This window comes from Mustela lutreola, chromosome 13, assembly GCF_030435805.1.
Source record: "Mustela lutreola isolate mMusLut2 chromosome 13, mMusLut2.pri, whole genome shotgun sequence".
In the NCBI taxonomy this organism is placed as follows: domain Eukaryota; kingdom Metazoa; phylum Chordata; class Mammalia; order Carnivora; family Mustelidae; genus Mustela; species Mustela lutreola.
The window spans coordinates 53,660,909-53,687,955 of NC_081302.1; the positions used below are offsets into that span (position 1 = coordinate 53,660,909).

The 27,047-nt window shown below is 36.7% G+C and overlaps 1 protein-coding gene across 2 annotated transcripts in view; it reads right to left on the reverse strand.

The window, feature by feature from the left end:
- Positions 1-27,047, reverse strand: part of VWA8 (von Willebrand factor A domain containing 8) — a 333,728-nt gene that overhangs the window by 132,321 nt on the left and 174,360 nt on the right. For both annotated transcript variants that reach the window (XM_059144521.1, XM_059144520.1), the window contains 3 exons: positions 5,485-5,560; positions 3,263-3,398; positions 828-947 (listed from right to left, as the gene is read on the reverse strand). In XM_059144521.1, the coding sequence (XP_059000504.1) occupies positions 828-947; positions 3,263-3,398; positions 5,485-5,560 (332 nt within the window). The remainder of the gene's footprint in view (positions 1-827; positions 948-3,262; positions 3,399-5,484; positions 5,561-27,047) is intronic.

The window sequence follows — 27,047 nt, forward strand, 5'->3', positions numbered from 1 at the left end:
TTTTTTTTTTTAAATTAACATAAAGTGTATTATTTGTTTCAGGGGTACAGGTCTGTCAATCATCAGGCTTACACAATTCACAGCACTCACCATAGCACATACCCTCCCCAATGTCCATCACCTAATCTCTTGACTTTTGATCTCAGCTCAGGTCATGATCTCAGGGATGGACATTTGGGTTCTTTCCATTGTTTGGCTATGTAAACAATGCTCTATCACCTATCTTTATACTTAAATCATTGCACGGGTAATTCTCTTGAATAAATTTGTTGATATGGAATTGCTAGATCAAGAATCCTACTAGGAGTCTGTGCCTGCTTCATACTGAGTATGAGAATTATTGTTATCCAGAATTACCTCCCTGCTATACAGAAGAGAAGTCCTTCTAAAAGGCTCCTGATGATGAAGCTTATCTCAGGACCATTCTGATCCATGCGAATCAGTCTTCTCAGAGCTGGTCTCAAACTCTCAGGGGGATGTGACAACAACAAAAGACTACAAACCATTCCTTATTTTGTGTTTTATACTAGGAGGCCCTGAACAACAATGTATAATGTAGTTGTTTGAGAAAATAGGCTCTGGAATCAGAGAGACTTCGATATGAAGCCAAACTCCAATACCCTTACCTAAGTGATGCCAGAAAAAAAAGGATCCCTCTGAATATCCAATATTCTCCTTCTCTATAGTGGGGATAACAAATATTCTCACAAGGTAGTTGTGATGATGACACAGTACACAGCAGCATTCAGTGACAGCCACTTCAGCATTGTTACTAAGATTATTAGTGTTATTAATATTTTTGTTATTGTTTTCATTATTGTTTTTACCTAAAGTACCGAAGAAATCATTGCCTAAGAAAGGGAATCCAGGTCTGTTGGCCAAGACAATCATTCTAAAGTCAGGATGAATCACAATAACATTTTCTCTTCCATTAGCATTAGCAGAATCTGAAAAACAGAATTTCTATTTAGTCTTCATTGATATTTGATAATTCTTAAGAATATCAAGTTATAGCCTTTAAAATAATGTAAGGAATCCTGCTGCTCCATCATAAAAAACTCTAAAAATCTGGTTGTCAAAATTTGGTTACAGGAAAAAAAAACTTTCTTGAGAACGTTTGCTTAAGAACAGAATATTGATAAAACATATACTCAATTTTTTTTATTTATTTATTTATTTATTTATTTTTATGTAAATTCAGTGTACATCTAAAAGGCAAACTTGTCCAAATATTATCTTGCAGTATTGAAACCTGACTTGTGATGCTATTATCCCTTTAAAAAAAAAATAAGAATCCATAACAAAGGATAATCCAAGGGACACTCAAAGGATGACCCAAACATCCTTTAGATTTCATGAGATCAGCAGCTGCATCACTTTGCCTGTCATTATGCAGTTAAGGAGTGACTTTAGATTACCTACCCTGAAACTTAACACAGAGTAAAGGCCATAAGCACCTAGTCAGCTCACAATGTTGATTTATTTCCAATTAAAGGATTCTACTTCAGTTCTTAAAATAAGTAATTGCAAGTTCATGGAAGCTTCCTTTGTGTAAATGTCAAAAAGGTAGTAAAGAAGTTGAGTATTATGTTCTACTGGCTGATGTACATTTCAGATAGAACTGCTAGTCTAGACGATAATTTCAGTTGGTAAAAACTTTACTGTGGTTATTTTCAGGAGCACTTGTCATCTGGTTTTATTTAAATTCCAGCCTTAGGCTGGCCATCTTTTAAAAAGGATAGCTGTGAAACACCTGTAATTTTATTTGCGATGAGTCTATAAGAACCTACACTTATCCTTTTTAATATAATCTTTCAAATATGCCATATATTCATATGCTAAATATAATTAATATCCTTAATGTTTGATCCCTGTTAATTTTAGTTGTGGTAAATAAAGAGTATGCCTCACAGGCAAAATTTAATTAGTTAACTAAAATAAAAATAATAATAATAAATGAAAACTTGAAAAGGAAAGAAAATGGAAAACAAGGCCCTAGAAGTGAGGCTTTAAGAAACCATGTTTAGAAGGCCTTAGGGGATCTTGTGTTTAAAATACTGTATACAATTAAATTGGGAGTTTAAAAATTAGGATGACTCCTTTTCTTCTAGATTACTCTTCTAAAATGTATTAGAAAATGTAGACAGTCATCAAGAGATAATCATTCTTTAACTACAGTTTTGTTTCAGCAGTTCTTGTTTTCCAGTCACTATCCTCAAAATGTATCTAAAAAGGGCAGGCAGAATTTTAATCCTGAGAGACTGAATGATCTAAGAGGTAGCATTCAGGCTATCTAGCTCAAATTCTCATTTTTTGTATAAATTCACTGTGAAGCTGGCATGTTGGAATATTTTTATTATTTACTTATGCTTATATTATTTATGTTTTATGCTAATTTCCTAGGCTTTGAAATTGCCATCTTCCAATGATAATGTTGAAGAAGAACCCCTCTCGTGATGTACCTGTGTATTTCTAATGGGTTTTCTTTATATATTCTCTTTGACTATTGGAAGATTTTAGTTATTTGTCTCAATTTTTTATGGTTACCCTGCTATTGGCTATATATATTTTCAATGGCTAGTTACAGATGTTCAAGTCTTTTCATCACACAAAAGCATTAAATTAGAAACTAGAAAATATTCTCATGTCACATCAGACAATTTGTCTTTAGGTTAAACAGACTGATGAGACTCATGGATCTACAGTTTTCCTAACAACAAATAAAAAAAAGTAAATAAATAAATAAAAGGAAGAAGATAGTCCAAAGTGAGGATGGGGGGTGTGTGTGTATGTGCAAGTGCATGTGTGTGTGTGTATACATTTTATATGGATTCACCCATATAAAATCCTTGGTAATTTTTTCTAATTGAGTAATAATAAAATTAATTTTAATATTATAAGTCATAGAAACATGCTAGAGCTTTTAAAAAATCCAGATAACAACAAAAGAAAATAAATTGCACACAATAATGGAAAAATAAGTATAAAAGGATTATAGTTGGTATTCTCAGAGTAGAAAAATATAAAGCCGATTTATCTTAAAACTACTATGAAAATTTTCAAAGGTGCACTCCAGCAATAAAAATGTCAAACAGACAAAGATAGATTCCCATGTACTGACTTTTATAAATGACTGTCAATACAGACAACTTCAGTTCTAATGACCTTATACTTGTTACTTGCAGATAAGTGGCCAGCTAAGTGTGCGATTTGATACCAAAGATGTGAACTTTGCATGTAATAAAAGCTTTCTTATACTCACTTGCAACAATGCGTCTTCCATCTGCTAGAATCATCTCTCCATTTTCCACTAGAGTTTTTAAAATACAGGTGACATTTGTTGGGGCTTTGTCGGCCTCATCGACTACCAGAATATGACCCAACTTTACTGCTTTAACCTTTAACGACAGGACATTTATCATAAACAAACAAAATGAAAGCAAATGTTTAAACATTTTTATCACTCATTGCTTTGGGTTTATAATAGTAGCTAGTTTTATTTAAGTTATGGATGTACTACCACAAAAAAAAGTGTGTAGCAGAGCTGGAAACAAAATTTATGAATCTCCACCAAAAGCTTCACCTTGTTACTAAACTGTTAACTGTGCGGTAATCACTTTAGTTCCCTTTAGCACCATAATTATTCCTACGTTGGTGATGTCCGCACTTTACACCCCAGAGTAGGGGAGATTTAAAATAAGTATAACAAATACAGAAATTAAAGTGCCTTGGGAGTTAAGAAGACCGAGACATCATAATCAAGAGTGGATTATCAAAATGCATTTGTTAGGGCTCTAAAAGAGTGTAGGATTTTAATAGAGCAGAACGGATGGTGAGATGGGCATTCAAAATAAAAGGGAATCAATGGTGAAACTCAAGAAATCCTGGGCATACTTAGGGAAGAGTGAGTATGAGTAGTCTATCTTCACTGAGGCAGAAATTAAATGTGAGAAAAGAGAGAACAGGGTCTGAAAGGGTAGGTCAGGTCTCTGCTACTAAAAACTTAGTTGCCAGACTGAGAAATACGTACTTTATCTCATAAAATAATAAATTCATAAAGACTTATGAGTTCAGGCATGATAGAAATGAAGCTTGGAGCTACACTTTAAGATGTTCTATCTGGCAGCAATATGCAAATGGACTAAAAGGGGATTACTCTAATAATTTGGTAGAAAAGTGGTTTGAGGGACCTGATTTTAGAAAAGGCATGGAAATGTGGAAATCAAAAGCATTAAACTGATCTGAGAGTTTTTTGGAGGTATATGCTATAGTCTTGGCAACTGATTAGATGAGAAGTAGGGAAAGGAAAAATAGGAAGGAGCTCTAGGTCTTAGGAGTCTGATTTAATGGTGACACTATGAAGAGAAAGAAGGTAGGAAGGGGGAAGGTTCAATGAATTTATTTATTTATTAAAGATTTTTTATTTATTTGTTAGAGAGAGAGCGAGCACAAGCACAGGCAGACAGAGTGGCAGGCTAGAGGCAGAGGGAGAAGCAGGCTCCCCGCCGAGCAAGGGGCCCGATGTGGGACTCGATCCCAGGACGCTGGGATCATGACCCGAGCTGAAGGCAGCCGCCCAACCAACTGAGCCACCCAGGCATCCCTGTTCAATGAATTTAAATGTAAACCTAAAGCTTATTTTTTTAATAGTAAGAAATTTCTCATAACATAAAATAAACCATACAATAAAATTTTCTCATTATATAGTTTTGGCAAATAATTTTAAGGAAATACAGATTGAGAAATAGTTGATTCCCTCTACCACAAATATTTTATTCATATTCTAAAAAAAAAAGTTGGTAAGAGTTTTTCTTTCTAATTTTAGGGCAAAAGTAAACCAAATTTAAAAAGAGGGAGAAAATAAATAACTTTTTAACAATAATCCAACTTCAGCCTTCACATCTCTGTTCAGGGAAATTCAGGCCCAACCTGGGGGAATTCAGGAAGGAGATTCCAAAGACTTCAAGCACTTCGAAAACCTCTGACCACAGAGGTTCTCATGTTGGTGTATTTGTGCCTTTGATACAAAGGCACACAGAGGGACACACGTGGAAGGCCAGCATTTCTTTGGGTCTTATGTGAGAAAGTGAGGAATTGGTCTTTCCAGCTACCCAAAACATGGGGCTAATATTTTATTGATTAAAATCTTAAAAAAAATTCTAGAAGTGTTATCTAATTTCAAACCCTACATATTTGAAAAGAGCAAATTAAAAAAAAAAATTCTGGAATGATAAAGAAATCATTAGAGGATTTCTTTCATTCCCTATATCACTCCAAAGAGGGAACAGAATAAGAAAACATTTTATTTTCTCAATTATCTGTATTTAAATGTCCACTCCCCAAGTGACATATGAATGTTTTCCTGTTAAGACTGAAATCTATCAAAATACAGGGGAAATTCACAAATCGCCCTCTCAAAGGCTGAAATACAACTACCATTCAGAAAAATATAGTCGAGAATATTCATAAAGTTGGATTACTAACCAAAGGTGAATCTTCATACACAATTAGTCCATCTTTAACAGAAGGCTGAAGAGTAAGAGTTTGTACTGTGGTGTCCCTAAAGTTAAAACAAAACATTTTATAGTTAGTAAGAAAATATACTGACATGAGTAAAAATATAGCACAGGAGGACTTCTTTTTAAGTTTTTGTTCACCATCCTACTTTTCTCAAAATGAATAATAAAAAATGCAATCCCATTCAGCAACACTATTTTGTAGGTGTGAATATAAATTACAAGTGTTTAGGAATCCATTCAGGTTTTACAGATTACTCAGGTTCTTTACTTCTCTTTTTCCTTCTAGGAATTTCCCTTGTGACCATTTCACTCCTCAAAATTACCTTCTGAGGGTGAAGAGGAGAGGTTAAAAAGATATATTTGCATTAAAGAAACAGAGAATCTTGATATATTTGCATTAAAGAAACAGAGAATCTTGCATTAAAGAAAAAATATTTATATTATTTGAAAAGAATTTTTATGGCGGGTTTGGTGATGACTGGTGAGCTCATGTGGCCAATTAAAAGCAATTCTGTGAATTACACATTCTGGCCCAAACTGCCATCATTGTGTGCAAAAGCCAGACTGTCTCACCTCAATCCCAGAACCATAGATTTTTGAACATTTCTCCTAGGATTAAAGCAATCCTTTTCATTTTCTTAAATCTCTTTGCTAGTATGTACCAGACCTTCCTTAGATCAGGATATTCGAATTATTAATAGTGAGCTATGACTTCCTCACATGATGAGATATGAAGTTCATATCACCTAATAATATTTTTTCCAAAAATATGTACATAAACTACAGGTAATAGGAAGTCCTATACATGTTCAAGGGGACCAATTTTCTATCTTCATCTTCTACATATACTCTTAAAAATAAAAAATCCTACAGCCATCTTGATCATGTCACATGGAGAATTAAATTACTTTAAAAATGTGAATAGCACCTTTCTTTATAAGAATTCAAAGTCATCCTTTCAAACTACCCTACCACTTATTCAAGTAATGAATGGAGTTACAGTTGTGTTCTTTTGAGTACCTACTATGTGTGAGACTTGGGTTGTAAACCTCAGGCCTTAGAGGTATAATGTGCTTCTGAAATTTCTCCCCAAATGCTACCATTTATCACATGTGTATCTCTTAAAAAAAACAATAAATACCATACAACACTCACAAATAAAGCAAACTTGAGACATCATTCTAGCGAGTTTTTGGTTTAGCAAGACAAATTTAATCAAAATCAGTCAACTACCTTGAGAAGCAGTTGTGGGGTACTGGAAAGATGATTTTGGAGTCTGACCAATCAGGGTTGAAATTCTAGTTCTTGTTATTTATTAGCCATCTGATTTCGGTTAGTAATACAACCCCCACCAGGAGGCTTGATGATGGAACACTGGGAAAGTCGCTGGCACAGCGTATGGAGGACAGAAAGAGTCTATGTACATGTCAGCTTTGGCAATTTGTTAATCTCATTCTTGCTTTTGTTGTGACTGAAAGTTCTTGCCTGTCTAACTTCCACCTATCTTCAGGTTTTAGCATAGTTGGTTCTAGGCAATCCCCTCCTTGACCCTTTTGAGACAGGTTAGGTGACCCTACTCTATGTCCCCTTTGAGCGCTGGATCTCCCTTATTCCACTAACACACTGTATTGTAATTACTTATTTTAATATCTTTCTACACAGACTCTAAGATTTAAGACTGTGGACCACATCTATCTGTCCCTCCTCCTGTTCCTAGCATCTAATGGATGTCTGGCTCACAGGATGTATTTAGTAAATATTCGTTGAATAAATGAATGCATGAACAAAATGACAAAAATGCTAAAAGTTAAAAATCAACACTGTAGCTTATAATACAATATACAGAATGTGGATTTCCAAATTTATTGGATCATGGAACTCCCTCCCCTTTTTAACAAAGAATCTTGAATATAGAGCCTACTTTAGTAAATGTTGGATTAGATTAAGACTTACTCACCTAGATGTTAGGAATCTTTATAATATTTTATTATTTTATTAATATTATAATAAAATATAACAATATATTAATATAGAATATTTTATTATATATTTAATATATATTATATATATTTTATTAATTTATAAGTACACATTAGAAAGTACAGTCATATCAAGACGGACACTTGGGGTTGGCTAGTCAAGGGATTACTGAGAATACGGTTTATGTCCATCATGGACTCCAACTGAGTTGAATTTAGACTTACTAAATTACTAAATTATGAGTAACTCTGAGTAACTCCTCCACTAGAGTCCTCATTTACCAGGGCCTGAGCAGGTATATTGGCAACACAATTATTGGCATTTACAATTTCTAGACTATCCAGCTTCTTTGTGCCTAGCTTGAAAGGCTTCTCCCTCGAATTTGACTAACTGGCGACTGGCTTCTTCAGTGAATTCCCTGGAGATCTGGCCTATTGCCCTTCTTGACCTCTATTCCAAGCTCCCATTCTCAAGATTCTGGATCCTATGGGTCTGATGCCTGTCCGGTGATCTACTGCTTCCTATAGCCCAAGCACTATACTTTACAAAGAAATCCATGTTTTTCTTTCATATTGGCTAAAAATAAAATTAAAATGTGTTTGAAATAAATCCTTGAAGATGTTAAGAAAAGTGAAAGCATATTGTGACACTTTCTTGGTACTTATCAACTTTTAGTAGGAATAATATATATTGTAATGATAACTAGTCATACACTCATTTTCCGTATTCCTGGGTCTTATAAGTCTCCTGTAGGACATACTTTATGCTATCTTCTACTAAAAAGTTAATTTTTAGAGTTTTAAACAAATAAGAACACAGTTTAACTAATTTCACTGTTAATATTCTAGCAATACAGAAGGGGGGGTGAGGACGAGAAAGAGATGTGTTCACACAGATTTTTATAGCAATATAATGAATTTCTCACCTCATCCGCCACATATTTAATGGGCAACAACATGACACCTTCCAGCACCAAAATAGAAAAAGGAACTCTTATATCATTGTCAGTGGGAAGGAAATTCAAGCTGAATACCAATTTAAAAAAGGCAAATATAATTGTTCTCTAACACTTGAATTCAGATAGGATACAACTTGCCAAATTAGATTTATCAAAAGACTTCTGTGCTAGAAATAAAAACCATAGTTTGATGGAACATGCACAAATCAGATGATTTCCAAAAGGGACTACAAATGAGAATGAATACAAATGGAAAACATTGCTTTTAGTGGAACACTCTGTGAGAAAGAGGAATTTATAGGAAAAAAAGTAGTTTTGTTCTATTCTTTTTATTGATCCTCCATCCTATACATCAAAGGAAAAGCAAAGGTTAGTAAAATATGTCAAATAATATGCAATTAGAAAAAATGTTCAGCTTATATGACAGTAAGTTTCACTAGTTACATAAGAGTGGAAAATACCCTACTATCTACTGTAAAGTATTAATACAACAAGAAAAAAGCTTGTTTTTTCAAGGTACCTTACAATATTATAAAGTTCAACTTAGTTAAGTGATAAGGTAATCATCACTGTCACAAGTAGCATATGAACGGATTCTTAAAGTCAATATAATGATTCTTTTGCAGAAACATTGACTAAAATCATTGCTCTGTATATAGGAACATCTTGGATCAAAAGATTTTAGTTCTCCATACAAATAGGCAATAGACCTAAGAAAATATTTTATTTGCTACAATTTTAATTCTGTTACGATTTTTTCCTCTCAAGAACAGCTTTGAAGTAAAAGCTCATAAAAGTTTAAATGATTTCAACAATATTGGGGAGAAGGAAATTTAAAACACACCTAAATCACATTTCCTTAGCCTAAGGTTTAATTGAAAGATGGTTTTCCAGTATATAACTGCTATCTGTAATACTGAATTAATTAGACTGTTCAGCTAATTGCTGACATAAATGTTCTCACTTCTCCCTATCCTGCAGACCAAAGCTGTCTATCAATTAAGGCCTGTGTAGATAAAGGTGCTAAACTCTAGTCTTTTAACTCTTTATTTAAGAGTTTTTTAAAAAAATTAGAGTTATTAATGTTTCGATAGAAATTTAATTTTATTCCTGATGCAATGGAAGTAATTATATAAAGACCAGGTTTTTGTCAAAATAAGGAAAAAGAAAATTAGCTTCTGGAGAGCAAGCCCAATCTGTTCTTGGAATGTTGCTTGTAAAGGTACATTAAGCTAATACCTTCTAATTAACAGAGGAGCAAGTGATCTCAAAATAGTGACGTTTATTTTGAAAACAGTATTTTAGTAAGTTACGTTTAAATTGGTTATGGTCAGCTTTCTTTTAGGAAAACAACAGTAGTTAAACATAGGACTGAAGGAAGAAAGAAGACACCTGAGAGTTTCAAACAGCTAATAAAAATTATCTCTAATTTCATAGTTCATTAAATAAAATTGGCTATAGGAACAGACTGCTTGCTAATATAAGTCAAACATGAGAAAGGAAAGAGAGAATATGGCACACAGGAGGCACTTAACAAATATGTGTTGAATATTTTTAAAAGAGGGATGATCATGAAAATAGAAATAAAGAGTAATTTTTGCCAAAAATAGATAAGCATAACATCACTGATTGAAAAGTAAATGATGCTGAAAGATATTTTCAAGTGAAAAAGAGTTCATGGCATCATCAAGAATATCACTTCCACAGGCTTATTTTAAATAATCAATGAAATAAAGGTAAGGGAAACAAATAGTAATTTTCACCAATAAAACAGAGAGTGGTATTTAGACATAGCTAATGGCAACAAATTTAAGATTTAAACAATGTTTACAAACATTCTGGGCTCTCCTGAATAGCAACACACCATTTCCTACCCTTGCCTATAAAAGGCAAAAACATTTTGTCATGTTAAGAAACTTCCCAAGGCCCTCAAACAGAAATAGCCACTAATATAGCAATCCAGCATACAATACAAAAAAAAAAAAAGACACAAATTAGCTGTGATTACTGTGATTACCAGCACTGGCCTAAATCTGAGTCTTCCAACGTTGGTCAATCACTTAATCTCTCAAAGCCTAGGATTACTCATTTCTACAAAGGGAATTAAAACAGAATATATGAGGAATGTAGTAGAGTAGAAAGCAAGGAAGCTCAAAATGGAGAGAGAAATAGTATTATTGTTTGTGCTTTGAATGCTTTGAGGGAAAAGTCTTTTTAATAAGATAAGCAAAATATTATTTCTGCCAAAGTGACTGAAAAGACTCCAGCTCTTAAAATAGCTGTTTGGGAGGACAAACAGTTTATTTAGTAGTCAATCACTCATCACTAATGTGTCCAGATGCAAAAAATCCTAACAAACCATAAAAGAAAGGAAGACATTAGGGGGATAATATTTATGGAAGGAAGTCCACTGTGATGCAACACTCCACCCTTCAGGGGTAGGTTCTCACTGCGAACAGCAGGTAGAAAACAGCCACAGCAAAGCAGTCATGCAATGGAAGCTAAACATTTCAAAATATGCCTCATTTTCAAAATCTGCTTCCCTCCTCACATCTCCTAGCACTATATTAACACTTCTTTAAAAAGAAATTCCTCCAATACGCAAAGCCATGCTGATAATCAAATCTTTTAACTAAATCTGAAAGTTCTGAGCTGTCCAGCCTTTAAAAATAAATCAACTAAAATGATATACTTAAAGACTGGATCTTCTGTCTCTTCTCTGAAAACTAGCTCCCCGACTTGGTCAATTTAAGGAACTCAACATGATCTAATTTCTTTGTGGGAACTTCATTTCCCCTTTTCCAGCAAAAAAAGAAAAATGGTTATAGCGGTCCCTTATTTCCCTTTCCCCCTGACATTAAACAATGCATTTACTAATGTTTTTAAAAAAGAATAGAAGAACAAAATGCAGATTCAGCTGCAAAGCTGAGTGAGTGGGCAAAAATACACACACAGATAAAAATGTGTAAGGCTGGGGAACACAGTGTCAACTGGGTAAATCTTTATCAGAAAATATAGTAATGAATATTTTATATTTTTTAAAAGCCTCAGTAATTGGGTAATAACATAAAAGTGTGATAGAGCCAAAATTTAATAAGTGCATACCCTTCTATATCAGGATATTACTGAATCCTTCCCTCAGTAAGTATGTATTGAACATTTACTAACGGGCATCACTGTAGATGTTGGAGAAGTATCTGTGAACAAAACAGGTAGAAATTCCTTCCCCCAATGAGCTTAAATTCATAATATATTTAAGTGAACTTAAGTCGACACACTAATAATGTGCCATCTTTGGTACGGTATGAACTAGACCTTGCGTGAGATTAAATATCAAAAGATCTTTTACCAGATATTTTCTCATTTTATTCAAAATGAAAATGAAATACCTACTTTATTTATTTATTTATTTATTTAACACAGAGAGAGAAACAGTGAGAGAGGAAACACAAGCAGGAAAGCAGCAGAGTAAAAGGGAGAAGCAGGCTTCCTGCCAAGCAGGGAACCAAATGCAGGGCTCGATCCCAGGACCCTGGGATCATAACCTGAGCCAAAGGCAGACGCTTAATGACTGAGCCACCCAGGTGCCCTGAAATACCTATTTTTGATCTCTTAAGACAAATGAGAAACAGCCTGCTGCTACTGAAGGCCATCAGAAGACTTATGTCTGCCAGCCCTCCATGATGCTGGCTCAGCACGTGTCTTCTGGTTAATAATCCGGAATACATTTTCCATGAAATACTTATTGCCTAAAACTCGCTACATAAGTTGCATTTTGTATATGTCATAATATTATTCGGTATACTATAATCTTGAATTATCCTCATTTCTGACTGTTCATCAACTTAAAAAACTCACAATGCTCAGTGTTAAATTTATCACACTTCAAGTACTCAGGTCAAGTAGAAAAATAGGATGTAAATAAGCATTGTAGCTGGAGAACTCTTAAAGGAAATCCATGTTTAAGTTTTCTGTAATATACCTACTAATTTATTAAGCTTTTATCAGAGCTTTTTCTTAAAGGAAAATGCTACTGCATCATAAGAAAAACAAGATATATCACATTTATTTATTTATAAGCTATTTGCTTTTTTTTTAAAATTATGTTCAATTAGCCCACATATAGTACATCATTAGTTTTTGATGTAGTGTGTGGAGATGAGCACTGGGTGTTATAAGCTATATTGCTTTTAGAAGCAAAAGTTGAAGAGTTCATTTCAGCCTTAGCCATTTTCCAGTGCCATTTTATTTTATTTATTTTTTATTATTATGTTCAGCAAGCCTACTTAGAGTACTTACTTTATTTTTTTAAGATTTTATTTATTTATTTGAGAGAGAGAGAGGGTGCACATGTATAAGTGGGGGGAGAGGCAGAGGGAGAAGCAGACTTCCAGCTGAGCAGGGAGCCTGATGCAGCGCTCGATCCCAGGACCCTGAGGTCATGACCTCAGCCCAAGATAGAGGCTTAAATCACTGAGCCACCCAGGCACTCCCATTTTATTATTATTTTTTAAAGATTTACTTATTGATTATTTGAGAGGGGGAGAGAGAGAGAGGGTACAAGTGGGAGGGGTAGAGGGAGAAGGAGAATCCCAAGCAGACTCCATGCTGAGTGTGGAGCTCAACACGAGGCTGCATGTCATGACCTGAGATCATGACCTGAGCCAAAACCCAGAGTCAGATGCTTAACGGACCGTACCCTCCAGGAGCACCTCTAGTGTCATTTTAATGGCACAGAAGGAACACATACCTCCAAGGACTTAGAGGTCAGAGGATGGGAGCAGAGCTCTAAGTACATTTCTTTGTCATCTTAAGTTTTATCTTAAAATTTGATGGGGATTTTTTTTTAAAGATTTTATTTATTTATTTGAGAGAGAGACAGTGAGAGAGAACATGAGTGAGGAGGTCAGAGGGAGAAGCAGACTCCCCATGGAGCTGGGAGCCCGATGTGGGACTCGACCCTGGGACTCCAGGATCATGACCTGAGCCGAAGGCAGTTGTCCAACCAACTAAGCCACCCAGGCGCCCTTTGATGGGGATTTTGAAGGCTATTCCATAACATACCCAGTTGTTTCAATACAAAGACAGTTCAGTCACCATGAGAGAAGTGGCCATGAGAAGTTGAGCCAATACCTGTAGGAAACTGGGCTGAGCTGAAGAGAGCTGGCACAGCAGAGCCAGGCCAGCCTCTAGCCACCTTTGCTCTCCCATTTGCTATCTTATTTCTTGAGTCCAAATTAAGTAAATGAGAGGTTATAAGTGGCCATCATGTTTCCACTGCTTTATGAACTCTTCAGGCTAATCACCATGGAGGGCCTCCAGAATGATACTGCAAAGGCCGTCACAGCACTCTCTGACTCGTGCTGGTGGGCCTTCCATTAGCTCCAAGCAGCCTGTGTCCCGTTGGGACTTGAAAAGTTCTCTCACCTGTTGGGTGATCTCTTCTACTTTAAAGGATGAACAGGAGGCTGTGGTTCATTTGTCCTGTTCTCTCATTTGAGTTTAGGGATTATTGGTGTTTATTTATGGTTGTTAGTCAGGAGAGATCTAGAACCATACCAAAAAAGGAAAAGAGTACTGAGTACTCAGTACTCTTAGTAAAGAATACTAAGGTGAAACTTACAAAAATAAAAGGGGTGTTTATAAGAGGCAAAAGATTAGACAGGCTACTCCATCAGTGCTACTCAAATGTCAGCTTCTCAGTGAGGCCTTCCCTGGTCAGCTTATTAAAAACTATAAGCCCTTGTCCAGCTCCCTCCTCTGCTTTATTTTTCCCCACAGCACTTTCTACCTGATACACTATGCATTTTAATTACCTTGTTCTCACTCTCTCCATGCCTCTCTCTTTCACGAGCAACTAGAATGTAAACATAAAGGCTGGGGTTCTTAACTCTTTTGTTCCTGACATAATCACTCAAGCTAGAGAAGTGACCAGGATATAACAGGTGTTCCATAATGTTTGTTGAAACGTATGTCTTCCACTCAACTATTTCAGTCACACATTCTAAGGCTGTAATGAATTATTCGGAGTTTCTTAAGCACTGTGCAAATTGTGTATATTTTTTCTGATAAGTTTCTCTTTGCTTTTTCTCACTTTGCCTGGCAAACTATTCAGGCCATCCCTTAAAGGTTCAGCTCAAATGTTGTCTCCTCTTTGAAGCATTACTTGTTTCTCACTTCTATCCTTCTATCCTCCTGGTTGAACTAACTGATAGAAAGTACTTTACACTGAAGAACTTTTTAGTTGCTAATATGCCTTTCCTAGACTGTGAGGACAAAGCATACCATCTATACACAGGGGGTACCATCTATATATTTAGTGCCTGCCACCGTGCCTCATACCTTCTAGGCATGCAATAAATGTTTGTTCAAAGAATGAATGAATGCATGAGTATATTAAACAAGTATGATCTACTTCCAACACGGAAGGCAGATTATTAGCTATGATGGATTCTAAAAGATCAGAGATGCTGTTCTCAAGAAGCACACAGGACAGAGAGGTATAAAACAAATATAATTCATGTCAGAGTGTGAGAAAGGCAACAACAGAAATTAAAACAAAGTTCAGTGGGAACAGAGGAAAAGGCAATTAATTTTGACTAAAGAGAACAGAGTCTTTTTTTTCTTTTTTTAAAGATTTGTATTTATTTATTTGACAGAGACACAGCAAGAGAAGAAATAAAAGCAGGGGGAGTGGGAGAGGGAGAAGCAGGCTTCCCACTGAGCAGGGAGCCCAATGCAGGGCTCAATCCCAGGACCCTGGGGATCATGACCTGAGCCGAAGGCAGATGCTTAATGACTAAGTCACCCAGGTGCCCTGAGAACAGTCTTGATGATTAAATATTATTTTAACTGGCAGGTATAGGGAGAAAATGCTTCCAGGCAGAGAACAGACAAACGTTCAATGATAGAAGTTCAATGATACAAGAGAAATTTGGGGGAACACTGTCTAGAATATACTTGCAGGGAGGGGAGTAGAGCTGGCCAGGTGAGATGAGCTAGAGTGTTCAGTTTTCTTAAATGTCATGCTCAAGGTTTGATTTTCATCTCATGGAAATGAAGCACCAATCACCTGTTCATTTCAGAGAGAGGACTCTAACCGGATATCTCAAAGATGGATGGGAAGGAGGAGACATTGCATTTATTCATTTGTTTAACAAATATTTATCAAACATCCACCACGTTGTCCAGACATCATGCTTGAAGGAGGCAGTTCAAAGACACATCCTTGCCCTTAGGGAGACCTCTATGATCAGCAGAGGAGACAGAGGTGGGAGCATGGAAATGTGATAATAAATGACATGCACAATAGCAAAGACTGTTCTAGGTCAGTGGCTCTAAATATACTATCAGTGAAAGTTTTTTCTGATAAGATACATTCTAAAATATATAAAAACAAAAAACTTGTTCTCATTAAAAATTAAAGGATATTGCACAGCAAAGGAAACAGTTAACAAAACCAAAAGACAACTGACAGAATGGGAAAAGATATTTGTAAAGGATATATCAGATAAAGGGCTAAGTATCCAAAATCTATAAAGAGCTTATCAAACTCAACACCCAAAGGACAAATAATCCAATCAAGAAATGTTCAGAGGACATGAACAGACATTTCTGCAAAGACATCCAGATGGCCAAGAGACACATGTAAAAGTGCTCCTCCACATCACTCAGCATCAGGGAAATACAAATTAAAACCACAGTGAGATACCACCTCACACCAGTCAGAATGGCTAAAATTAACAAATCAGGAAATGACGGATGCTGGCAAGGATGCAGAGAAAGGGGAACCCTCCTACACTGTTGGTGGGAACGCAAGCTGGTGCAACCACTCTGGAAAACAGCATGGAGGTTCCTCAAAAAGTTGAAAATAGAGCTACCCTATGACCCAGCAATTGCACTACTGGGTATTTACCCTAAAGATACAAATGTAGTGATCTGAAGGGACACCTGTACCCGAATGTTTATAGCAGTAATGTCCACAATAGCCAAACTATGGAAAGAACCTAGATGTCCATCAACAGATGAATGGATAAAGAAGATGTGGTATATATATACAATAGAATACTATGCAGCCATCAAAAGAAATGAAATCTTGCCATTTGCAATGACGTGGATGGAACTAGAGGGTACAATACTTAGTGAAATAAGACATTCAGAGAAAGACAACTATCATATGATCTCCCTGATATGAGGAAGTGGAGATGCAATGTGGGGAGTCTGGAGAGTAGGAAAAGAATAAATGAAACAAGATGGGATTGGGAGGGAGACAAACCATAAGAGACTCTTAATCTCAAAAAACAAACTGAGGGTTGCTGGGGGGAGGTAGGTAGGGAGAGGGTGTTTGGGTTATGGACATTGGGGAGGTTATGTGCTATGCTGAGCGCTGTGAAGTGTGTAAACCTGGCAATTCACAGACCAGTACCCCTGGGGCTAATAACACATTATATATCAATAAAAAATATATTAATAAAAAAATTAAAGAAGGATATTTTCCAGAAGAACAGATGACTGAAATACTTTAGTATTTGTGTGATGTAAAGGTCTAGTCCTAAATTCAGTTCGTTTTGAGACCCATTAATGGCTACTGTAGCTGAAAAAGCACTCACAAAGACATGGAGATCTGAATAGAAGGGCAACATTGATTGTACTCCCTATTGCACAACATGCATCTTTCATTCTCATTTATCAGACATATAAACAATTTCGTTACTCAAGCTTGGGAATTTCCATCTCTCCTGATGTCTATCAATGGTTCTGCAAACTAATCAATGTCACATTTTATATTTTGAACAAATGAGTTCAAAACTCATGGCAACTCTTCATTTGTAAGATTTTTAAACATATCAGGAAATTGTATTTCAAATTTGTTTTAGTGTATAGATGAGACACTTGGGGAATATATGATCTATTTCTACATTTTCCACCTTCTGATACCACATGTGTGGGCTTTCCATACCCAACAATTCTCTAATTCTCTGCAGAAACCAACTGGGTGTCTACAGGGTAATTCAATTCTTCCACTAACTATGGGGTTAGCACAGACCCCACTGGTCTGGCGCTCAGTATTGCGAGACTGCCCCCACTTCAGACACCAATGGCAAGTCCCAGGCCTTCTACACTTTGTACAGAACAGCTCTAAATCAGGGGTTTCCAGGACCCACTTTTCAGGTTCTACAATTTGCTAGAATAGCTCACAGAACTTAGGAAGTCACTGTACTTACTACTCCTGATTTATTACAAAGGATACAACTTAGGAATAGACAAATGGAAGAGAGATATAAGGCAAGTTAAGGAAAGAAAGGGGAATGTGCATAGAGGTTCCACGCTCTCTTTAGGCATACCACCTTCCCCAATATGTCAGTGTGTTCACTAACCCAGAAGCTTGCCAAACTCCACTGCTCAGGATTTTTATAGGGGTCCCATTAAGTAGAATGATTGATTAAATCGTTGGCCACAGGTAACGAACTTAATCTGCAGTGCCCCTCTTCTCCTCTCCCAGAGGTAGGAGGGTGGAACTGAAAGTTCCAACCCTCTAATCAGTAGGCTTGGTTCCTCTGGCAACCAGCCACCCAGTTGGAAGCTATCCAGGAGCCCAGTAGTTACCTTCTTTGCATACAAAAAGACACAGTCTCACTCCAGAGATTACAAGCGTCTTAAAACTGGGGAAGAAGATCAATGTTATAAAAGAATGATACTTTTATTACTCAGGAACTTACAGGGTTTTAGAAGCTCCTACGCCAGGAATGGGAATGAAGACCAAACGTATTTCTTACTCTATCACAATATCACAGGGTGAAATACATTATTTTTAGCAACAAAAAAGTCTAACCATTGAAACAGTTATAAACACCTGATTTAAAAATGCTCTCTGAAAAGAAGTTGTTTTTGTTTTGTTTTGTTTTGTTTTATTTTGCTTTGAGAGACAGAGGAAGCAGGGGAAGGAGAGGCAGAGAGAGAATACCAAGAAAGCTCCACACTTAGCCCACAGCTCAAAGCGTGGGTACAGCTCAAAGCGTGACCCTGGGTACAGGACCTGAGCTGAAATCAAGAGGCAGACACTTAACGAACTGAGCCACCCAGATGCCCCAAAGATATTTTTTAAGTAGTTATTCCTACTTTACTGCTAAAGCATGACTTTACCCTGAAGGATCAAATTAAAGGTTTTTTTAAATTTTTAAAATATTTGTTATGGGGCATCTCTCTGACAGTCTCTGAATACACATCAACACATTGTGACCTCCTGACACTCTAGAAGACAAATGAGTAGTTTCAACAGATCTTTTAAATACTTCACAATAAGACTGCAAGTGAGACTGCAGTGTAAAAATGTTCCATGGTTAGTTTCTATCTCCTTACAAAACACTGAAATAATTCTGGCTTTATTTTAAAAGTCTTGGTTTTATATGCAGTATCAAAGTGGAGACTCCTGTAGCACTTTGCGCAAATCTGCTTTCAACCTCTTTGTAGCCATCTTTGTTCTGAAACACTATGAAGAGAACACTACTCATGTGTGATGTCCTCTGTAACCTTACTCCAGAGACTTTTTGCTTTTCAATCAGATCAGATGTACTATCTGATGGTGTTACTTACATAATTTTCTGCCAATTTTGTTTATACATCAATACTCTTTTCAAACCAGAGTTATTTTTCAAGCATCTTTTAAACCACTGTCCATTCTGCAAGGGTAAGACTTTTCCAGGCCGAGTTGATGAGAAAGGGCATTCCAGGCTATATGAGCTGCATGTGGCAAGTTATGGAGTCATGAATATGGATGTGATACTTGGGAATCACAAGCAGTTCATATGGCTTACGCGTAAGTATGTGGGAGAGAAAGGGTAGAAGACCAGTGAAGGAGCAGATGGGGCCCAAACTGAGGAGTATGGACTGGGTGCTGTTGGCAGTGGGAGTTATCAGAGGGTTCTGAGTAAGACAGTAAGTGATCGAATTTATTAGTTGGAACAACATGAAACATGAGAAAGATATATTGGAGGCTGAGTTCTTAGCCAGGAGACTACTGTGATAATCTAGGCAAAAGATGGAATAGAGGAATAGAATTACGGCCCAGAGGAGAAGGGAGGGAGATACTAATCTCATAGAAGGGTGGAATTGAAAGGACTTGGTTACAGCTCTGGAGTGCTGGAAAAGAAACTAATGCAATAATCCAGGTATTACCAGTGACCTTGGCAAAGGAAAAGAGGATGATTTTACCAATTCCCAATCACGTAATTAACACACCTTTACTGACACTTGCCATTAACCAGGTAGAAAGGGAGTTGGAGGACACTGACAAAAGAAGCTTGGTATGAAAAGATGGCTATTTTAGATTTGAAATGTCCCAGAGATACCTATGTTGGTATTTTAAAAAGAAGAATGCAGATACAAAGCCAAGAAAAGAAGGGGCAGAAGATGTGGCACTCACCTATATATGGATAGAAGATAACACAGACTTATAGAGAGGAGATTTAATTTTAACTGGCTCCCTACCACATGCCAGGCGCTGTCCTAGTTACATGTGACATATGTCATTTAATCTTTATAATAACTCCCTAATAAAATTTGGCCTCAAAGAGGTTACCCAAACTCATGCTTTCTTTCTTTTAAAAATGTGAGGCTTCCAGGACACCTGGGTGGTGCAGTCAGTTGAGTATCCGACTCTTGGTTTGGCTAAGATTGTGATCTCATGATTGTGAGATCAAGCCCCGAGCTGGGCTCCATGGTCAGCGTGAAGTCTGACCCTCTCCAGCTGCCCCTCCTGTTCATGCTCTCTCTTTCAAATAACTATTTTTTTTTTAAATGTGAGGCTTCCATTTTATTTTAGCTCAGTTTTATAATAAATGGTTTTATAATAAACCATTTATAATAAATGGTTTATGATTTTTTGACAGCACATTCCTAAAAACCGTATCTTAAAACATATTAATAGGGTTGACTGCAGCATTATTGCCATCTAACCAGTTATGATCAGAAACCAGTAAAAAGTATTAGTAACACTGTTTAAGTAATGCACAAGCAGAATAAGAGTCCTTGGTGGAAAAATGATAGTCAATTGTATACTACTGTCACTGAGAGTTGGTTAAAAAACCCTTACATTCAGAATGTGTGTGCGCATGTAATATAAAGGACACCTTTGTTGGTACAGTGTGCAAAGCTCGTAGTCCCATCCCTTGCTTTAATCAGTTTCATTTGGCTGCAGGCTCACCCTGCTGTTCCTGATTTCCTGTTCTAATCAGGGAATGAGATACATGACTCACTGGTCTTGCTCAAAGAGGTTATAAATCTCATATCTGGGGATTTATAACAAGTCGCGTATACTTCTGCCTCTGTGTCCCCCATTTTCCGGTTATCACACCAATATTCCCCCACAGTACCCTAATTCCCTCTAATTCTACTCCCCTGGATCAGACCCTAGCTAGGCCCAGTACCTTGAGAGGTTTGCTGGAGTCTTATTTCAACCTATCACTAGCCTAAGTTCTCACCACCCTCTCTCTAGTCACTGTCACCTATAATCTTTTATGGATGCATCTTGCATTGGGCCAATTTATCCACGGAGTCTCCAGAACACACAGAGCTACTGAAATGCTAGTCTGTCTTGCTGCAAATCCCACCACAATTATGAAGATGGTCATCGCTGGCAAATGTGTCCATTGTATCCTTATCACATTAGCCGTTAAAACATTTTCACATAATTTCCATTCTAGCATCAATACTTCTGTTTATTGTATTATTTATTTATTGCATATTTCCTCTTCACCAGCAGAAACAAAGCTTCATGACAGCAACGACCTTGTCTGTCTTGTTCACTGCTGTATTTTTCAAGGCCTAGAGCAATGCTAGGGACTGCACTGTCCCTCCATAAAGGTTTCTTGTAGTATATGGTGTCGGTGCCCTCCACAGATTGCCTTTACCACCAAATGCACCTAGCCCCCGGCTATTCAAGCAATAATTTCTGAAAGCTCATAGCTGTACCCTTCTCCAAAGAACTGCCCTCTACCAGTGGGGAGCTACTGTGCCCGGAAATGCCTGGGAGGTCACACGTTCCCCTTATTCTCTCCTGGGTGAGGGGAGGCCCATAACCAATGACTTACTGATATGGGGGCAAAAAAGGCTACCCTCTTGCTTCCAGATGGATAACTGGGTAGTGTCATTCATGCTCCAGAGCTCTGTATGAGGAGGCTGAGGTCAGACTTCAACTAAAACCATTTCTTTTCCACAGCTGCATCCTAACTCCTTCACTTCTCTGCAAGTTTTACCTCAAGGCACTCCCTCTAAAATTACTTACACAAACACTTTCATCTTAGGCTCTGCTTCTAGATATTTGTTGACTGACCGAATGAATGAATGACGTAAAAAGCAGAAACAATTCTTAGATTTTTTAGCAATGTGCTGAATTCTTCCTGTACAAAATACTACAGACACACTGCAGTTACCAGAAAATCCTTAACGGAGTTGTGAACTGAGCAATCCTATTAAGACACAAATGTACTTAATTAATGTAGGCACCTCATGCCATCCCTGTCTGCTGTTGTCATTGCTGCCAGCATCTGAAGAGTCTGGCCAACAGCAGAATCTGCCTCACTAATAAGGAGCAGCACCTAATAAAGCATTTTAGATTTTAACAAATAGAAAGACTCCTGAGAAGTAGAGGGCACTGGCCCAAGATACTTCTTTAGTCTCTCTGCTTACCTAAGGGTGCTGTGAGAAAGCGGCCACTCAAGCTTACTGGAGAGGCCGAGAGAGAGAAAAGAGCAGGTACCTTGTTAGGATGTGATGTTAAGTCTGTTCAGATAATCTGATATGGAAACAACTGTAAACTTGAGTTTGTTTTTATTTTTGTTACAACTAAGGACCGAAACCTTTTTTAATCATTCCCCCATCAGAGTAATCCTAATTTTATAATGGGAGTCATGTGAGAAAATAATTCTCTTAGCAAAAATGTGTTTTACAAGTTAAAAAAAAAAATACCCACAAAGGATTGGAAGGTTATAAATTAAATTGACATTAGTGACTGACTTGAAGAAGGAGAGATGAGATTGGGGTGGTGGTTGAAGGGGACTTGAGCTATAATTACAGCATTTTATTTCTGTAAAAGGAAAAGCAGAATCCAATTTGAGAAAAATATTAACAGTTGTTAAATCTCAGTGATAAATCTGGGTAGGTGTTATATAGTTCTATTTACATTTTCTGGATTTTTAAAAGTTTTCCTCAATCTAAAAAAGTACGTAACACTTGACAGGATTGTGGCTTTTCTCTAGGGGCAAGAGATATAGCAAAACTAAGACAAAATGCACTGGGGATCGGTGGTTCTCAAGCTTGTTTAGCTTGTGACTTAGGAAATAAAAATGAAAGATCTTCCTTGTTTCCAGTCTTCTCTTCTGAAACAGCCTGCGGCATGCTGATGGCTGGGACTTCTAGATTCAGGGGTTTGTGTGCAACTCTAACTGAGCAACCTCTCTAACCCTCAGCCTGTGCCTGGAGCACCGAGAGAGCTGACGCGGCATCGGCCTGCAAGGGGACATTGCATACAAGGCCACAGGAATTCATTCAGTTCTTACGAATTCCTGGGGTGACAGTTGATGAACTTCCTCCGGGGAGGCAAAATAAGTTGGATAACCAGGAAAACTGGTCAAGAAAACATAAAATGAAATTTTATAAGATGTTACTATTGAAAAAATGGAAAAATATGGAATAAGTGGCCAAAGGAAAGACCCTGGGGTCAAGATGAGCAAGGGTTAGAAATACCATGCTAGAATTTAAAAAAAATTAAGCTATTATCCATGGATTGAAGTCTAGAAAGTAAAACTTATTTACTGACAATCTTACCACATGGCTGGTACTTTAGTGAGGAACTGTCTCAAGTTTTTTTTTTTTTTTTCTTTTTTTAAGATTTGTTATTTATTTATTTATTTTTTTTAAAAAAGATTTTATTTATTTATTTGACAGACAGAGGTCACAAGTAGGCAGAAAGGCAGGAAGGGAAGCAGGCCTCCTACTGAGCAGAGAGCCTGATGTAGGGCTCCATCCTAGGATCCTGAGATCATGACCTGAGCTGAAGGCAGAGGCTTAACCCACTGAGCCACTCAAGTACCCCTAAAGATTTATTTATTTTAGTGAGAGAGAGAGATAGAGAGAGAATGCAGGGACAGAGGGAGAGAGAGTCTCAGGCAGAGACTGCACCAAGTGCAGAGCCTGACGCGGGGCTAGATCTCACAACCCCGAGATCATGACCTGAGCCAAAACCAAGAGCCAGAAACTTAACTTAACCAGGTGCCCCACGAATTGACTGAAGTTCTAGCATCACGGAAATAATATTCAATCAACACAACAAAGTCAAGAAGCAACATGGTGCAGTGGTTAGAGCATAGGGCTGATGCCAGGTCATAAGAAGCCTGCTCTGTAACCTCAGCCAAGTTATTTAACTCTTCTGTGCCTCAGTGTCCTCTTCTGCAAAACAGAGAGGGAAACCATACTGATCTCAGAGAATAGTAGCAACAGTGAGTTACAATTTGAAAACAGCTTAGAACAGTGTCCAATTCAGAGCAGCAGCTGTGTACATGTTTGTTAAAGAAACAAAAATAATACGGAAATTTAAATGGATTTGAAGATTATCCAGAAAGGAGTAAAAAATTATTACAAACCTGAACATCTATGTGGAAAGGTTAGAGGGACTGGCTTAATTCCTTTAGTGAAAAAGAGGCAGTAGAAGACATTCTTAGTGGGAAAACTACTGTCCAATGACTGATAAAATTGATTCTATAATAGCTTTTCAAGTTCAGAGTGGGTAAGATGAGCCAGGAGTATTTCAGAGGTTTTGCAGAGCAGCTGACATGTGGCGTGTCTCCAGTCCTCTAATGCTCTTATCAGTGCTAAGAATGTCCTGATGGCTCAATACTAGTTTTTTTCTGTGAGACTTAGAAAAGCTCTTAGTTTTTCTATTTTCTGTCAATACATCCATTTTCCCTCTGGGACTTTGTGAATTTCTAAATTTAGACTGTTACATTCAGTTTTCTTCAGCCCGAGGACAGTCTTGTATGTTGAATTATGCTGTGCCCGCATCTTCCTCTTGGCAACAACCCTTGCCTCTATGCACATACAGTCCACGTTATACCAAGCTGCCTCTCATGTCCTGGTTTTTAGATCGTACGTTTTCAATAACCATAATGCTCTGTTCTCTGTTCTGTACTTAGAAAACTCCTGCTGATCCCTTAACACTCCATCTGAGTACCACCTTCTTCAGACACCTTCACTATATCACACGTGTATACTCAGAGCTGGGCACCTCTCCCCAGCGTTCCCACAGAAGCTGCACATGCTTCTTTCCTAGCTCAGATCCAGCATCGTACTGTAATGTTGCAGTCTCATCCACTGACAAGCAAGCAAGCTCCTCTAGGTCAAGATCGATATCATCATCTATACATCAGTGCCTTAAAAGCCACTGACAAACAAGAATTCAGTAAGTACAAATTAGATAAATGAATTAATACATTGTGAATAAACCAGAGACTCTTGACCTCAAAAAGTGTCCTATTTAGATGGGGAGGCATGGCTGGGGAAAGTGGAGGGGATGCAAATGAGATGGAGAAATTAAATATAATGCAAATCCGAGTGAGAAAAGAAAGTAGGTTATGTGGCAAGAAACTAATGTTTATTAGTTTGCCTAAATACTTAAGTGCCCAAATTATGTCAGACACTGATTGGTCCTTTCCACACAGTCTCTCATTTAATTTTTACAAGCAGCCTGGCAGATATTATTATTTCAATTTGATAAGTAAGGAAATTAGGACTCAAGAAGTTCAAAGTTACGAAAAAGTTAATGGCACAGATAGGACCTGATCTCGAAAACTCTTATTCTTTCTTTCACAATGGTACAAATTTAGTTCTGTGCAGTTTCAGAGGATGGAAAAGTTATATTCATAATAACAAATCAGAAAATTTCCATGTAGAGGTAGAAATGAACCAAATCTTGAAAGATTAGAAGAGAAACAGAGTAAATTTTAGATGGAGGAATAAAGACAGGTATGGATACAAGCTCAAAACTTGTGAGTAGGACACAGAATGGTCCAGTCTGGAATAAGCTGAGCAGACATGAAGTAAATCCCACTAAAGAAAAAGTCTGAACTGTACTGGGAACCTGGGAACTCTATATTCACAACGGGCATCACTATCAGAAAAATAATCAACCAAGAGCATATGGGAATGCTAATGATTGATCTGTGCTGTCATCTTCATATATGAAGGGGAGCAAATGAAAAAGAACCCTGGTAAATTAAGTATTTCAAAGCCTTATGATAGTTCTTAATATAGAATTATACTTTTAGAGGAAATACAGCTACAGAAGGTGACATATCAAGTGTCCTCTTATTTGTCAAAGTAACATAACATTGTGGAAAAACAAATTAAAAGACATACTTCACAAATATGAGATATGGAGTCTCTTCTGATTGTAATACATACCATAAAAGTAATCATATCCATTAATCTTTTAAATTAAATCATATGCAGGACAATATCTTGATTTTAATTAAAGAATGAATTAAGTTGCCCAGCTTGCTCATTTTTATGAGACTGATCATTCAAATATAAGATGGTAATACTTAAAAAATACACTGGTTGTATGTTTTATTCATGTATGTCTGGTGATGGTTTTACTTATCAAGAGAATGTGCTGAGTGGCCCATAACTAATTTTGTTGGAATGACATCTATAAACTAAACTGAATGTGACTGATTATTTAGATGGTGACATCACAAATCCATGAAAAGGAATCTAAAATAAAGTAAAGATGTTAAGTACGTCACCCATAGATCAGAGAAGTCCAGAACATTTTTCTGGACTACTGTTTTTAGGTCCTTTAAAACATGTTTTTCCTAAAGGAATTTTATGACCTTAAATTTTATGGCAAATATAGCCCTAAAGTTGAATATAATGAAAAACTCCCCATATTGAAATCAAATTTAATTAATGAAAATCCTTTAATATTTTGTATTTTAAATAGAAACAGAGTTTTTATTTCCAACTTTATATAATATATTAAATATCAAATATTGCCAGAGATACCTGTGTCTGTGTTAAAATGAGTAGATATTTTATTTGTAATAAATCATCAATCATATATGTAGCAATGGGTGCTATAAACAAAAATAATACAAATATTAGGCTCTGAAGTTTATTATACTTTGAATTTAGAAAGTTTTTTCATAGATAACATATCTGTATAGTTGTGTAGGCAATGTCAAAATTACCACAGAACATAAATAAGCAGCCCATAATTTTTTACTATTTACGGATCATTTGTTACCTTACGACAAAAGGCTAGTATAAAAGACACTGTAGGCAGAAAGTACGGTGTGGTATCTCTAATCTTCTAAACTATTAAAGCACCTTGAATACCATCTTCTTCTTGTCTAAAGATATTAAAATATAGAGCTAAAAGATACTAGAAATGACCTTGTCTACCTTTCTTAATCAGAGATGAAAGAACTGAGACCCAAAGGGAAACCCCAAGAAACACAGTTCCAGATACATAAATTAAAAAGTGAAAATCAATTATATAAGCATTTAATAAAAAAGCTTAAAAAAGAAAAGCACAT